This window comes from Myxocyprinus asiaticus, chromosome 14 (genome assembly GCF_019703515.2).
Source record: "Myxocyprinus asiaticus isolate MX2 ecotype Aquarium Trade chromosome 14, UBuf_Myxa_2, whole genome shotgun sequence".
In the NCBI taxonomy this organism is placed as follows: Eukaryota; Metazoa; Chordata; class Actinopteri; order Cypriniformes; family Catostomidae; genus Myxocyprinus; species Myxocyprinus asiaticus.
Window position 1 is genome coordinate 17,409,753 of NC_059357.1, and position 17,381 is coordinate 17,427,133.

Consider the following 17,381-nt stretch of genomic DNA (forward strand, 5'->3'; position numbering starts at 1 on the left):
AACAAATCTGTGTCCATTCATCTGCACAAGGTCCATTGAATATTTCGGTCTTCAGTATGTTGTATATGAGAGATTGCAGTTTGTCAATGGTGTTTGCTCGTTCACTCTCACCTCATTAGCTGTGCACTGAAACCTGCAGTACGCCATCAGAAGAAAACCAGTATGCTATATCCATCACAATGTATCCAGGCATTAAACTGCTTCTGCTGATCAAAGCTGGCCATAGCATGTTGCCTCTGAAGCTCAAGATGCTGCATTTCAAAGGGGCCTGGGTAGCTCAGTGGTAAAATACGCTGGCTACCACCCCTGGAGTTCGCTAGCTCGATAGTTCGAATCCCAGGGTGTGCTGAGTGACTCCAGCCAGGTCTCCTAAGTAACCAAATTGGCCCGGTTGCTAGGGAGGGTAGAGTCACATGGGGTAAATTCCTCGTGGTCGCTATAATGTGGTTAGTTCTCGGTGGGGCACGTGGTGAGTTGAGCGTGGTTGCCGCTGTGGATGGCGTGAAGCCTCCACACGTGCTATGTCTCCGTGGCAACGCACTCAACCAGCCACGTGATAAGATGCGCGGGTTGACAGTCTCAGACGCGGAGGCAACTTGGATTCGTCCTCCGCCACCCGGACTGAGGCGAATCACTACGCAACCATGAGGACTTAAAAGCACATTGGGCATTCCAAATTGGGAGAAAAAAAAAAAAAAAGACTGCGTTTCACATATTTCACTCAGAAATTATTCCGCACAGGGCGGGGAAGACAGTTAAAACAGCATTTTTGATTCTTAAACGTATTAGCATTGATATTTAACATGACTGGGTCAGGGTAATTACTGTCATTGCTCTTCTTTGCAAATAAAGATGACCTCTCACTAATGGCCACTGCGAGAGTGGGAGTACATTGGCAGTCACTATTGTTCTTTAGAGCTTCTTTAGGGGGTGGTCCTTATGTTTGCTTAAAATTTGCGAATGATTAGCTTTTTAGCTTGTGGACAATGCAAGATCTGTGTATCTATCTTGTTTGTCTGTCTGTCCATCTATCCGTTTTTGTCATCTTCATTTTGTAGAAAACATGCTCGGACATGGCAGTGGAAATGTATCTAAACAATGCCCAACAGCATTACCAACAATCACTCACCACATATATCATAATGCTTGTAATTTGCTGTTTTGAAGCATAAATTCCCCTTAGCTTTGTTAGAATGCCAGTTTTGCCTCTTGGATATGCTTTCAACTGCCCAGTTAATCCAGTCGTTTAGGCTGTGTGACCAGGCTTTCCTGTAGTGAATCTTAACTCTGGGGATTTGATTTGTGTGTTCTGTGTGCAAAATATTTAATCAGTGTGCATTTTTTTTTTTTTTGTGAAATATTTCAGCTTTGATTGCACATGGATAATTACCTAAATGGCCTCATTATGCAGCGAATATATTGGTCCAAAGGACACCAGCATGCAATATGTGGCTTCACTTGAGTAAAATGTCACAGCTCTGCAGTCAATTTAAGCATTTTCTTTTCACACAAGAGCCGGCAGTTGATTAAGACACGTTTAAGCATAGCCAAATTTCTCCTCTCAAATTTCATTAGCACATTCAGATTGTTTGTTTATCTCTAATTAGTAAGTTAATTGATTTACTTTGTCTTCTGCTGGAGTATTGCCATATGTTCAACATCATTTTGTACCTGGAAACTGTGCAAATCATTCAATCTCCCCATAATCCATAATCTGACGCACTTTTCCTTCCTCAAATAGTCTTCCTCAATAGAGAGGGTTTTTTTCACAGCTTCAAAAATACATTCCCACATTTTCTTACCTTTTTTGTTGGAGGAAATTGGCTGCCCATTTTACACGGTTAGTCTAGGTATGCGTGTCATCGTCCTTGAGCTAGTGCTGTCTAAATGCAAAAGAAGATGATGGGATATTTTTATTGGAGGGTATGAGTGAAAATCGTCCATTTAAAACTAATGGGGTATTAAAGAGCGACCCTGAAAAACACCCTATTGATTCCATCAGATCAGATTTTATAGCCATGTCCTTCCGTTATTGCATTTGCCTTCGCATTATAGCACTTAGGGATTTTGTCCTCCCTTCATAATGTGAAGAAGTTTCATCATCACTCTTGATAATCATTGGAGAGAAGAATATAAGTGTGTTTCCATAGTTGCTGAGCCAGAGACACGCTCAACATACTGTAAAACAGTAGGCTAGCTCTCAACTGGATTTGCTACAAAAAAACAAAACAAAAAAAAATCAAACATTGAAACATGACAGATTGTATACACTGCAAAAAATCTTTTTCTAATGGTGTATTTTGGTCTTGTTTTCCAGTAAAAATATCTAAACATTCTTAAAACAAGATTCATTTACTGGAGAAGCAAAATTACATGATATTTAATCTTGTTTACAGAGAAATCTAACAAAATTTAGTGGGGTTTATGCACAAAAAAGCTATTTGCCAATGGGGTAAAAAAAATACACTCACTAAGAACTTTATTAGGAAGACTATGGAAACACATGGCTCAAACATAGTATAAGCTTTAGCCATATAGGCAAGGGGGTCTACCTCTTTTCATGACCTCCAGCTGTGTTCATCCAACCTCCGAGAAGTTTCATTGGTTTTCACCCAAGCAAGTGCAAGCAATGATGTCATCTTTCAACAGTTCCTTTCTATGGAACATTCACATTAGGCTCCTTCTCTAGGGGAGTAATGTGGATGTAACAATTCAGCTCTCTTAATTCATATGACAAATGGTTGTTTCTGTTCTTGGCCTCCTGCATGGAGAGCAGTTTTCTGGGTCTTTATGTTCCTCTGGAGAGCAATGCCTCAGCTGTCTGTATGGCAAATTGTGATAGCCCTATGTGTTAGCTGTTACACTGAAACGCTGTGTGTTTTTTTGACAACAAAAACACGTTTTTCTGTGTCAGACAAATAGGTGAATTAAAATTCAATAAGGTGTCTTAATAAATCTGCTGAAAGCAGGCCGTTTTATTATATTTAAACAGGGACAGCTATATGAACTTCCAAGTTGCTCTTGTACATAGATTAATATTGTCAGACTGTGAGGATTTGGTTATGGACCGTCTTTTAAATGAGCTGAATATAAATTAATGTCAGTTATCATCAGTGTAAGAGATGGGTGTATTGCTTCACTACGTGAGGATTATAAAAAATGACTCAGAATATTAAGAGATAAATGTTTTGCCTCGAACAGTGTTAGTGAATATGAATTAGGTGATGTTTCAAATATGGAAATGACTGTGAGACATGATCCAGCAGTACAAAAAACCCATCAGCTTGTTATTTATCTAGTCTGTAGAGTAGTGAAAGAGTCATATGTGGAACACACAATGTAGTTTAACAGATCACAAATTTCACACTTGATTTTAACACCAGGGATTCGATATCTGGCCATTTTATCACCCTTGCCAATAGACTTTCCTGCTTGGTCATGACTGGTCCGCTGAGATCTTTATATACATATATATATATATATATATATATATATATATATATATATATATATTATGTGGTAAATCAAAACTATACCAAGTCATATGAAAAAATGAAGTTCAGGATTTGAATTCTTGTCACTAGAATCAGAGAAAATTTGCCTGTTTATTTTTCTTCGCAGATATGTTATCAATGTTGATGTACAATTTCTGGTTGATATCTGGGTGACCAGTAAATGCAGGATTTTTTTCTCCTGGATCAACATCATTTGTTGGCCCTGAAACACCATTTCTGTCAAACAAACCAGATAATACTAATTTATTAGGAAAGGAAATTAAAGGGCCAGGTATACTTTGTTTTTATGTGTTCCGGATCGGATTGTGCTCAGTCGACCATGTTGCTTTTTAAAGTATACTCTTTAGACCACGAGTGAATACGAACGCATTTGTCGCATGCGCACTATGACAGCTTTGTAATACTCTTTTAGTACAGTCAACGGCAGGCACATACTGCGACGATGTGCACAGACAAGGACTGTTCGCGTGTCGAGAGAACCTATCCTCTCTGACTTTGCTTCTGATGAAATTAACATCAAGCGTACTGTGTGGACAACCAAAGTATACTCTACAATGCCCTGCAAAGGCAAAACACAGTAACTACTTAATTCGTCAAAACAGAGTTAAGATCGAAATTGGTTCTGGTCTGAAAATATTATCTATCCTGTGACTGACAGGGTTGGCTCAAGTATGCTCAGATTCAGAGAAAACAGGGTGAGACTATTTTAAAATCCACATTTGGCTGGACAATGACAAAAGTCATGAGAACATGGCTAGACCTTTTTAAAACCCCTCATTCCTCTTTTTCTCAGGCATCATGGCTGATAAAGACAAAGAAGTGCCCGTGGTTGAAGAAGAAGATGAGCCAGATCTGAACTACCAGCCCCCAGCTCAGAAGAGCCTACAGGAAATCCAGGAACTGGACAAGGATGACGAGAGCTTGAACAAGTACAAGCAGACCCTCCTGGGCTCTGGACCTGTGGTGGCAGGTAATGCATGTTTTGCTGTATTTGAGGCTCAAACAATTCAGTGTATTAGGTTGAATATTTCGATTGGTCTTTGTTTAAAACCTGGGTTTTGGCTAAATAAATCTGCCAACAGATTTTATAACATAAAATCACTTTACTGGAGACATACAGTATTAGTTATCATAGCAGTCCATTGTGTAATTTACTTTTTGCAGGTATTCCTTGATTGAAGTACTATTCATCTACCTATGATTATATCCCAAATGTGTACAAAGTAGTCTATCAGAACAGTTCATAAAAAACATTTATTGAATAGGTTTACATGAGCAATGCAATGTCCTCTGAAGATTGCCTTCATTGTTAAAACTAAAGAGTGTAATTTGTGCACCACTAGCACTACCAAGTGAAATTGCAGAAATAAAGAATGTGTTCAAACAGGTTTCCTAAACACTACCCCCGTCATTTGTCGAACTCACAATATTGGTTGAGCCAATGTTGCTTCAGTATGTTGGGCTGGTCAGGATGCTCAAACAAACAGCAATTTTTAAATTTCACTGTCTCACAGTGAAATCGGTAACATTAGGTTGACTTTTCTTTATGTAAAATCGGTCAAAACACTGCCCCCAATGGCCAAAGCAGTAAGTGTTTTTGGGCTTATGAGCACCTGTGAGCTCCAATTTCCAGGTGTAATGTCCACAGAGGGGTGCCAAAAGCGAGTTGTGAAGTTAATTGTTTTCAGCTGTACAGGCTGTAATACAGCTAAGAGGAATGCATATTTTATAAACTGAAACCCCCAACATAAACCCCAAACCTAAACCTAACCATCAGCGGAGTAAAAGTGTAATGTTAGTGGGAAAATTAAACCCCTGAATCGTGCTGGTCACTGATTATGCAAACGTGATTACTTCTTAGATTACTTTTGACACAACGTGCTTCCGGTCGCACCACAAGGGAAGGTAAACACGCTGGAGCTGATGCAATAATGTCTGATAGGTGGGAATAATGTGGCCGATCCTAGGGTACTTGAACTCTCGGAAACAACATGCTGACTTCCCGTGTGATCATGTTGAAGTGCCACGGAGCCACAGTGTTTACACTTTTCAAGGGAACAACCTACTAATAGCTTACTTTTAGTTTTCTCTGCATGTAAAACTGGGATGAAAATACTTTAACATAAAAAAAAAAAAAAGCTGTAGCTCGGCCCTCAAAGGACTGTTCCCTCTTATTCCCCCTGCTGTCTAGACTAACTCATATCCCTAGGGTATTCCAGTTTTGGATCAAAGCCCCCAAACAATATCCTCTTAACTCAGAGAAAGGAATGATAAGATGGCTATCACTTAGTCAGAAAAGCATGGCGTTTAATGGCTTTGTTGTTTAGAATGTAATACATGAATTATGATTCCACTCACTGCATAATGCTGGATAATTTGCATTTAATATTTTGTCGCACTGCACAATGCATTAATTATATGATCATTTATCGTATTTCTGACTTGGAGTTATTGAATTAAATAATGTAAGTGCAGATTGAGAAATCTTTGTTTCTTTCCTTTTTTCTCCATGATGAACTGTGTCTGTTTATTATGATCAAAGCCAAGCAATCCAAATATACACTTTTAAATCCTTTAAGTGTGAACTGAGGAAGCTTGCTTAAAAAGCTTGCGGATACCTGCAACCTAAGGAAATAAAGGCAGATTCATTTCTTCTCAACTCACAAGGGTTTAGAACTTTGATTTAGATGATATTTCATATTCTATTGAGAATCAGTCAACTGCAGTATTTTCTTTTTTCCTTCTAATGCAACTGCCAAGGGTATTTACCTCCTGAATTCTCTGATTCATAAATTATTAATCTTTGTATTGTTGGTTATGGCCAGGTTAATAATAACCTTCATTCAATATGCTGAAATGCATACAGCACCCCACCAGTCTGCACCAATCTTCTTGAGTCTCTGAGAACTGGCCTATAAAACACATAATTTCATACATCCTCTCAGAGCCATTTTAGTTGGGCTTAAAGGGGAACTAAATGGTGTCATTTTGGGAAAGGACTACCTGTTTAACCAACCAACTGCAGAAAGGGGGAGTGTTTGGGAAACCTGTTTGAAAACAGTCATTATTTTTGCAATTCCATTTGCTGACACTAGAGGACAAAAAATTACACACTTCGCTTTTAAGGACGCTTGTGTATGATAATGCTTTGATTCCCATATTTTCAGAAATTAAAGCATTTTCACATCATCACTGGGTATGGAAGCCGTGTAAAAACCAAAGCAGGCTTGTCTTGATATCCATTAATTTGTCATAAGATTTTCTCAAATATAATAGTGGGATTCTGCCTGTGTATATATCAGTCATATTTGGTGCGTGTGGTCCCTGGTGTGCTGTTTTGTATGTGAACTGAACATTCCTGTGGTGGGTGCACTTGTAGCCATCAGTGGATGATTAACTACAGTTCCCACTTAAAAAACCAGTCCACCCTGCATCAATAACACTGCATCAGTGAGATTGTTCCAACCATTAGTTGTTTGCGGTGTTACGCCACTAGCTTCCTCTTGATGATGCAGAAACAATAATTCAGCAGGACAATAGAGTTGATAAGTGCCTGTTTAAAGCTACTCCCCTGCCCTGCTTGATTCACAAGAAAGCTTCAGTGATGAATGGAAGTTCATATAGGAATCTCCACAGATAAAATTCTGTTGGTTTGGATGTGTACTGTTGTTAAAGGTGTTGGGCAGCAGCAGTTATCAGAGAGCTCTATCACTCTGTCAAAATGTGCTGAGACTGCTTGCTAAGGTCACTAACCTCCAAGCAGCTCTGTTTCCACCTAAACCCACACAGAATGGCTCTAGGTTGAATTTATAAAACATTTACGCAAAAACCTGAACCTATACCACATGCAATCCAGTTTAACCAGGTGCTAAAATAAAAGTCATTGTTGTTATTTTAAAATAGTTTGTTGTATTATACATTGCATCTTATTCACAAAAATCAGTGCTATTTGCTTGTCGCAGTTCACGTTGCGCTCTGCTGCCCACAGAAAGCAAGTGGTAAATGGAATTTTATTAGAAAGATATTTGTGTACATGTTTTTGTGATCATCATCACAGTAGTAATTTCAAATGATGGAGAAGAGTGTTATAGATGAAGGTAATGGCACAGCAGAAAATAACTGCTTTCAATGGGCGCTTCAATGGGTGCTTAAATTGAGCTGAAATGCCTAAAAAAGTGCTGTTTGTAGGGTTGAAACACTACAGATTATTAGAAATTTGGGCCTCTTTAATTTTTTTTAATTAACATTAGGTTTTTAAATTATTAGGTTATATAATGCTTAAAAGATTGTTTAAAAAGTGCGTCGCTATATCCCCCATTGAAAGCTGCTGCTCAAAATAACCCAGAGGGGCAGTTGCCTGTTGTGTTGGCCTGCAAAATTTCACCAATGCAATGCACTGAGCAAAGATTTTTTGGCCTTGTTTGCACTGTTACCTGATTTTTTTTTTTTTTTTTTTTTTTGTGTGTATCGGATGCATAAACAATGCAGACAGCAAATAAACAATGCTATCAGGGGGTGTGATTCATTCTTAGTGAATTACCCAATCTTTTGTAAAAGGCAAGATCTCTTATGGAAGCTAGAAAGGCTGAAAGGAATACGTGGCAGCTCATTAGCAACACTTACTGATACATCTTTAAATGCCTCTATCTTTTAATGAAAGGGATTATGTTTGTGAAAGACACTTTATATCAAAGATGAACAAAACAAAGGAAGTGAGTGTGAACTGTATGGATGTAGAGAGAGGGGGACCCGTCTCTCCACAGAATTGATGGTATTCTTCTGCACAAATGTGAGATGATGAATGTGTCTTATTTACACTCTGATTGGCCAGAACGTTGCAGGTGCACATGAAAGCCCCATTTTCCCCTTCTCCATTCACACTCTCTTTGGTCCAGTCTAAGTGTCTTACATCTAGTCTGAGACAGATGATGAATGAATAGAGGAGTTGTCTTGGAGGATTGACTCGGCAAGTAATGCCATTGAATAGACAGGATATGCAAGAGTGGACACATTCTGTTGCTGTTCTGTGTTAGACACAGATATAATATGAACAGTTATTAGCATCACTATTTTTATTAGTTAAAATAATATTTCACCCAAAAATTACAATTCTCTAAGCATTTACTTGCCCTCATGCTATCCCAGATGTGTATGACTTTTATTCTTCTGCTGTACACAAACAAAGATTTTAAGAAGAATATCTCAGCTCTGTAAGTCCTTACAATGCAAGTGAATGGTGATCAGGCCTTCTGAAGCTCCAAAAAACACAAAGGCAGCATAAAAGTAATCCATAAGACTCCTGTGGTTTAATCAATGTCTTCTAAAGAGATCTAATACATTTTGGGTGAGAACATACCAAAATGTAACTCCTTTTTCACTGTAAATCTTCCCAATGCAGTCTCTAGACATAATCATGATTTCTAGCTCGATTACACTTCCTCACACTTGACGTATACGCAGAGCACTAAATGGTGCTAGGAAGTATAATCGAGCTTGAAATCATGATTGCTAAGGAGACTGCTGATGTCAAAATTTGTTGTGAAAAAGGAGTTACATTTTGGACTGTTCTCACACACACACACACACACACACACACACACACAAAAACAAAAAACGATTGGATCGCTTCAGAAGACATGGACTAAACCATTATGGATTACTTTTATGGTGCCTTTATGTGCTTTTTGGAGCTTAAAGTTTTGGTCACTATTCACTTGCATTGTGTGGACCTACAGAGCTGAAATATTCTCCCAAAAATCTGTATTAAAAAAAAAAAAAAGTCTGTTCAGCAGAAGAAAGTAAGTCATACACATCTGGGATGGCATGAGAGTGAGTAAATGATGAGAGATTTTTCATTTTTGGGTGAACTATCCCTTTAAGTTTAGGGAATTGTTCAAAACTCTATATTAAATTTCAGTACCTAACTCTTCCCTCACCATTATTGCTACGGACATAAATGATACCTGAAATCATGCGTCTTGTTGAGGAGAGGTGCATCATCACTTTTGTAGGAGATCAGATTTATGAATTTCACCTGGCAGATGATAAAACAGACAAAAAAATCCCATAGATTTACAATGACGGAGGGACCCAAGCCATATCCAGAGACCAGAATATAAAATAGATTGGGCTCTTTTGACTTGGACCAGTCACAATCACAAGAATCACAAAGCAAAGGAAAAAAACAACTCTGATGGATAACTGGGTTTATCCTAGTGTAGCTATTGTATGTATGTATGTATGTATGGTTTTCTGTTTTTAATTCATTTTTGTCATTGCATGGTAGATCCCACCATTCCTAATGTTCAGGTGACCCGACTGACTCTGATGTGCGATCAGGCTCCAGGACCCATCACCATGGACCTGACAGGTGAGTCTCACTGCAAAACTATTCAATATTTGACACACAATTAAATACAATTAAGGCAGTCCAACTTTTACATCTTAAATTTGTATAACATGTGTTCATAGAATAATAATTATGTGGATTGAGGTAAGTGGGTTGAATCGGTGGTCTCTATTGTCCACACAAAGGCTGCTGGTCAAGAGCAGAAAGGGCATTTGCTTAGTGGACACTATTGACAGAGTGGCTCTGCACTGCATTCTAATGCTTCACCTCCCCTGCCTTCAGAGGGATGATGTCATTGCTTCTGAGGCCAGCCAATGCTAGAGATGGAGACCTGCAACACAAATCAATCGTAGACTGCTGTATGTGGCTAGTTCACATGAAAGTAGTGTGACATGCTATACTCCATCTAAAACTATTTTAAACAGCATTAGCTAATTATTTTATTAGTTTTATGCATGCAGATTTATGACCATATTAACTGAGATTCTACATTGACATTCACGTGTCACAATGCAGGATCATTTGAAATGAATAGGCAAAGGCAAAAAGGTGATTAAAATTTTTGAAATGGTGACCAGTTACAGGATCTAAGATATAGACTTTCCTTTATACATGCATATAATTTTTAACCTAAAATCTTGATATTGATAAAAAATTAAAGGACTGTTCCGGGTTTAATACAAGTTCAATCAACAGCACTTCTGGCATAATGTTGATTACCATTAAAAATAATTTCAGCTTGTACCTCCTTTTCTTTAAAAAAGCTAAAATCGAGGTTACAGTGATGTACTTACAATGGAAGTGAATGGGGCAAATGTTTTGAGGGATTAAAGGCTTAAAAAATTCAAATTTAAAAAGACTTGAGGTTTAAAGTTGTAAAATTGGATATACACAGAAAAGGTTAGTAAGCGATTTTATCACATTAAAATGATGTTAAAAAGAACACAACACAGCTGCACACAAACCAGAGAACTGATCTTACAAAACATGTGTGAAGAGTTTGAAGATGAAGAGGAGATGCATTTCTATGCTCAGCCTTACTTGTTTGGACTACTCTGAAATCAAACTGAGATGGAAGAGGCTGAGGCAGCCACAGTCACACCTTGTCCTAACCAGACTTGACACGACACGCGTTAAAATGTAACTTTTATATGTTAATCAGAGTGTTGTCCTAAGCAGCTGTGACAACCGACAGGACATTCTGTCGATAGCTTGGTTTCTATTTGGAGAGTCTTTCCAGGTAGCCCCATCCACTATGAATTGGCACTTACTGGCACATACCAGTTTCTAGTTTATAAACTACTTAATTTTTCTGAGGGTGTCACACCTACCGACTGTTCTGTTCTGCTGAGATCTCGCTCTCTACAGGTAGGGGTCTGTCACACATGCACTGGTTCAGAATGGAGAAGACGTAACAGACATACCGGTTTCCTGCAGCTTTCTCTCCGATTCTTCCAGTTCACCTTCAGTAAGCGAAACATCCAAAACACTGCGGTGTCCTATGTGTATGTATGTATGTCTCTTCAATCTCTCTTAGTTCGATTTCAAAGTACTCCAAACAAATAAGGCTGGGCATCTCCTCTTTGACTTCAACCTCTTCAGACATGTTTTGTAAGTTTTGTTCTCTGTTTTGTGTGCAGCTGTGTTGTGTTCTGATGTCAATATCGCTGTGGAGGTCCGGTTGTACAAAAATCAAAGTGTTTTTTTTGTGTTTATTTTTATTGCCCAATCTCATGAGTATGGCAGCGTAACTGCTGCTCTCGCGCACTCTCATGAAAGCTCACAGGACAGCAATGGTCGGTCATGATTTTCAATAAATAATAAATTATATTTCTGTTTGTTTCTCACCAAACATTATCGTATGCCTTCAGAACAACACTATAGTCACATGGAATAATTTATTAGACTTCTGAATTATACTTGTGTGTCCTTTTGAAACTTGAAGTGCTGGTCACCATCCACTGCCATTGTATGACATCAACAAGCAGAATATTTCTCAAAATTTCTCCCTTTGTGTTAAAAAAAAGAAAGAAAGTTATATTGGTTTAGAACAGCATGAGGGTGAGTAAATAATGACTGACTTTACATTTTTAAATTAACTGTCCCTTTAAGTCAGTGCTCTACAAAAAGAAGCCATTTTCAGCCGTAAAAACTGTAACATCCTTCTCAGTGTAAAAAATTGGCACATGTACCAACCTAGAAGTTCCAGCAAATTTCCTCTTCTAGAACAAAACCAGAAGTGACTCTGCGGTTTGTTTTGGTCATGTGTGTACAGGAAGGCGTTGCCCTCTTAACAGAGTACATTGTTGCATTTTTGTGTGTGCAGTTCCTGTTTAGCTCAACTCGTGTTCTTGCACAACTCATTTAAGTCTTAAAAGAAACAAGAGGAACAAAGATACAGTTTCATTCCCTTATTGGTTCCAAACATCCTGGTGGCTGGTTTAATGGTCATTTTGGTGAAAAAAACATATAAACCAATAAAACTAGTCTCATTCACTAATAATTGCGTATGAGTGTTGCTGTGTACAGAGAAAAGGTTGTCAGGCAAAATTTCTGTCAGAATCACAAACAATGTTTAAGCACATACATTTGTTCTTACACTAGTTTTAATGTTGATGAATCCAGAATAGATGGAGCACATGTCTGCAGTTATAACGAACATTATTTTTGTTATTCTGAAATAAGTAAGAGTTATTGGAAGGTCACTTATTCAGTTTTTGTTCAATTAAATAAATAAAAAGCATTTCGACTTTGCACTTCCATGTTTCTAAGGCCACCAGGAGTGATATCTGATATTTTACACATTTGTGGTTTTAGTCGGTTCTAAATGTTATCCTACATTTTTTTTTAAACGTAAGTTTAAAATTATTGATAATTCATGATTTCTGCGTGAAAACGTTCACACAGGTTCTACACACAGATATGTATGTAAACACTTTACAAGAAAATTTAAACTAGCAGCATAAAATATTACACAATGAGCTCGTGTAAACCATAATTTAAGCTCCAAGCAGGAGTGCATTAGTGGTCTGTGATCCAGGAACACAGATGTGCTGTCCTGCTGTATGTGACAGCTGAAGCTGGCACCTTACGGTGGGACAGCTGCTGGGACGGAACACAATGACCAGACTGAGCTTTTGATGGATGCCGACAGGCAGTAGAGGAGAAAGACTGTGACAGTCACTGGTGGGTTGAAGGTGGGGAGTGGAACCTGACTGCACTCCAGGCTTAAAAACCACTCACCATGACAGAAGAAATTCTGCTCTACTGACATTCAGATTGGAGCAGCAGGAAGCCAGACCTTACCATGCACTCTTAATTGAATCCTTCAAATGAGTCCACATCTGAGCAGTTGAATATTTTGCAGGGTTTGTTGCATCGCCTCTCAGATCCTGAGAATAAACACCTGGTGCATGTTTACATAGGAAATTAAACACAAAAGCACATTTGGTGTGAATGGCCCCTAAAGCAGTGAGTTATTTGTCAGTTAAACCAATGAACAGTCAACTCACCATCAAATGTAGAGGGATGACAACACAAGAGTGAGTCATATGTGTCCATCCTTGAGATTGTAATGCAATTACTGTTCCCAACACTCTAAATACTGATTAAGGTACTGATTTTCTATGAAAAATAGAAGATGAAGATGTAGTTTTTAAATAGTTGGTAGAAGGTGAAGTGTTTCATTTCTGAAGCTCAAGCAGCACCTAACGGAATTGAAAAATTCTCTCTTTCGCTCCGCCCCTGGTCCTCCATTGTTCAAACTAACAGGTAGTACTGCCCCAAACTAATGCCATTAATTGAGCCAAAAGTTGACATGTCAGACTGCTCAAACAAACAGATATTGGTTTTCATAGTCAACCTAGGAATGACTTTCTTATAGCTGTTTCTACACATTAAATTGGGATATGAGGAAGTATTTTACCATCGAAGTTCACTTTAATAGAGACCATGAAATGGCAGGAGGAGCACAGTTTTTGTTCCTGTGTTGACATATTTCCTATTGAATCAGGAAGCTGAATGGGGTGGGGGATATCAAAGAACTCTTCCTTGTTTTAAAATAGCTGATAGCATTTAGTTACACCACATCCATGAACCATGATTTGCTACTTGTTACTGCTAGTTGGTGGCAGGTGATCTTAGGGGGAGGGAAATTCCATTCTGGAGAGCACTTGATTGGACAAATATTCTGAGTGCAACATGAGTCATCAACATTTTTAGTCCGTTCAGAAAAGAAATAGTGTAAATTCTAAATGGATATATCTGCTAAATGTATCGTTTAGTCAATTTTTAGTAGCACAATAGCATATAGATGATTTAAAAATCTAATAGACATGGACTAAACGCCAGAAAAACCCTATTTTGATTTCATTAGGTCTTTAAAGTGACCGTGCATAATACAATTTTAACCAAATAAAGCCTTTGCCAAGGCTACTGAGCAATAAATATCCATATACAGCAATGTGTCAGCAGGAGACAGATCTTTAAAAAGAAAGTGAGATTTAGTGAATTATGTTTATAGTGATGAGAGGAGGGGAGGTAGCCGTGTTGAACCCTGCAGCAGTGGGAGTGAGGGTGGAACAAGGCGCTCTCATTCTCACCTCTTCCAGATTGCTGCGTTTTCAGGGAATCTGAACCTCTACTGGGATCTGCCTTGTTATCTATCTCCATCACTGTTATCTCACTGCTGTATGGGAGTCATACAAACAGCATACCAACTACAACTTCAGCAAACTGTGTTCATAACCAGACAACACTCATGAATTTTAAATTAGAGTGAGAAAGAAAGTAATAAAGAAAAAAAGGTTGCAATATAAGGACTACAACTACAATAAGAATGTGAGTTTAAGGGCTTGACATTTTGTAGTTCTTATGTAGCATCTTGTTAGCAAAGTACAATTTTAAAGCACACAATCGGAACACGATCACTCTGGAAATCGTCATGTTGCTTCTGAAAGTTCATGTACCCTGAATCCAACCCCATTCTGCCAAATTACTGACAAGTGCAATCCCCCACCTGACATTTTTGCATCAATTCAAGTGTGAATACATTTCCCTCTAGTGCTACTGATAGTGTTGTGCAAGCAACCTTCGAGACATGGTATCTGGTACAAAAAACATCACCCTTGTAAAACCACCATCCCACTTTACCATCCTCTTTAGATCAGTTGTGTCATGTATTACTTATAAGTTATCATGCAAGTCAAATATTTTAATTCTCTACATATGATAAATAAGGGAGAATAGCTGATCAGAATTAGATTTCGACATATTTGGGGTTGCCGGATATCAAGAGAGGCAACCCCCCAATCATATCTTTACACTTACGCAGTTTGGAAATATTCTGTCATTGCTATGCTTTATTTGCCATGAATGCAGAATGTAAACATTACTAATTACACAAAATGTACTGCATACAGTATATACATTTTCAGTCATCATCGAATAGTTAAAACAGCTTCTTTTACAGATCTCATATGGATTCTGTTCACAGAATTAAGCAGAAAGCACATTATTTATATATAGTATGCAGCATGGACCAAATGACAGCTGCAGTTACAGCTTTGAATTCTTTAATAAACATATCAAAATTCAAGAGACTGCTTGGAAAATATAGGCAAATCTTGTATTGCTGTAATCATTTATTTATTTAGCACGTTTCATCAGTCAAAAAGATATGTTTATGCTTTAGGCAGAAGTTACAAGGATAATACAGCATGGTACATGGCATCCATGTCATGTGGCCTGTGAGGCATGTTGCATTAACATCATATTTGGCATATGGACATACTGTAACAATGGCCTTCCCCATTCTGGATGCATGCTACTTGCACAATATGAGAGTATTAAAGTGTATTGTCATTGAATGGACATGAATGTCAATTCTTTCTGTAGAAATGTTAACAAATGAGAATCCATCAATATTTCTCTAAATGTGCTCACTTTTGGATGAAATGCTCTATTAGATGTTGTTCACTGTAGCCTGCAATAGATAAATCAAAGGGATTTTACACCATTGAATTGGTATGTGCATCTTATTATGTTTTCATTTTTATAACTGTCGTTTTGATGCCTTTATATGTTGAAACAAATTCAGAAATTACCCTCGTTGTAACATTTATATAGTAAAACTGTGGCGAAATATCGACGCTTAAGTGCACCTTTCTAATGATGTATAAGGTCATAACGATTAAATAAGAATTGTATGGCAGTAACATACATTAAATGAAAGCAATATGGATCGTGAGGCCGCCGGCGATCTTTGCATGATTCCCCCACAACACAGAGACATTTGACCTCACCATCCCCTTTAAAAAAAATTTTTATAAATCGACCACTGGACATTTTAGTCAGAATATGGAGCTCATATGTGCCCATATGTTCAACAACACTTCTTGCTTTGGCCACTGGGGGACAGTGATTCGAATTTTGGTTTGCACAGACCGATTTTGGCAGCAAAATTTTGATATAGGCTGCTGTTGCAAAATTCACAGTGTGATCAGTTTTATATCGAAAATGTTCTGCTTTTCTTATGTATTCTAAAAACCCATTGGAAATTCCTGAGGGAAGCAGTGGTGTAACTATTCTAAATTAAATAATGTAAAAGCACAAAAGTTGTGCATTTTGGGTGTTTTTTTTTTTTTTTTTTTTTCGTTTTTTTGGGGGGTATTTAGACCTTTTTATAATTTTATTTACAAATTTATTTACCTATATGACCTTGAGCTTGAGCTTCAAAATTTACTTTTTTGAATTGTCTTTTTAAAAAACAAAAAACAAAACAAATGAAATTACAAGTATATACACTAGATGGCTGCAGAGAGCTACTTATTCATCCCTGGCTGAAGAGAAATGATTTCTAGATTTTGTCTCAAGTTTTGCATTTAGATATATATTTAAACATTATCAAAGACTACTTTTGTCAAAGATTAGCATTTTTTATTTTTATTTGTTTGAGGTTAATTTAGTCAGTTTTTGCATACCTGAAATGAGTAGAATAACAAGTAATAACCTAATTTATCCCTGGTTGTAACAAGATGAATGTGTGTGTGTATGTGTTCAGCATCGTAGATGTGTTATGGTCTCACTAATTCATTTTGGTGTGTGCGTGTTCTGCATTGTGGCTGATTTTTTTTTTGTTTTTTACAAATTTCAAAATTTGTTCTGTTTTATAGTCTGACCAGTTCGGTTTTGTGTGTGTGTGTGTGTATGTTTGTGTGTGTATGTGTTTGTGTTTTGCAATATTGATGTTTGGTAGTCTCACCCCTTCATGTCTGTGTGTGTTTTTCTGCATTGTGGCTGTTTTTTAGATTTAATATAATAAATAATGAAAACAAATCTGTGATTTTTAGTGTTTCCCATTCATTTCCTATGGTGGTCACTTTTGACCGGGAACAGTACAAGTGTAACTTTTTTCTACCACTTAGACTGATCAAATCAACTCAACCAATTTCTTTGTGTGTGTTCAGATATCAAATGGATGAAAAGTCACCAAGTCTCGTACCCGTCAGATAAAGGAA

The 17,381-nt window shown here is 37.6% G+C and overlaps 1 protein-coding gene across 1 annotated transcript in view; it reads left to right on the forward strand.

Moving 5' to 3' along the window:
• LOC127452051 (rho GDP-dissociation inhibitor 2-like) overlaps positions 1-17,381 on the forward strand; it is a 41,887-nt gene that overhangs the window by 11,908 nt on the left and 12,598 nt on the right. The window contains exons 2-3 of the mRNA XM_051717206.1: positions 4,309-4,485; positions 9,802-9,885. Coding sequence (XP_051573166.1) covers positions 4,314-4,485; positions 9,802-9,885 — 256 coding nt within the window. The 5' untranslated portion in view covers positions 4,309-4,313. The remainder of the gene's footprint in view (positions 1-4,308; positions 4,486-9,801; positions 9,886-17,381) is intronic.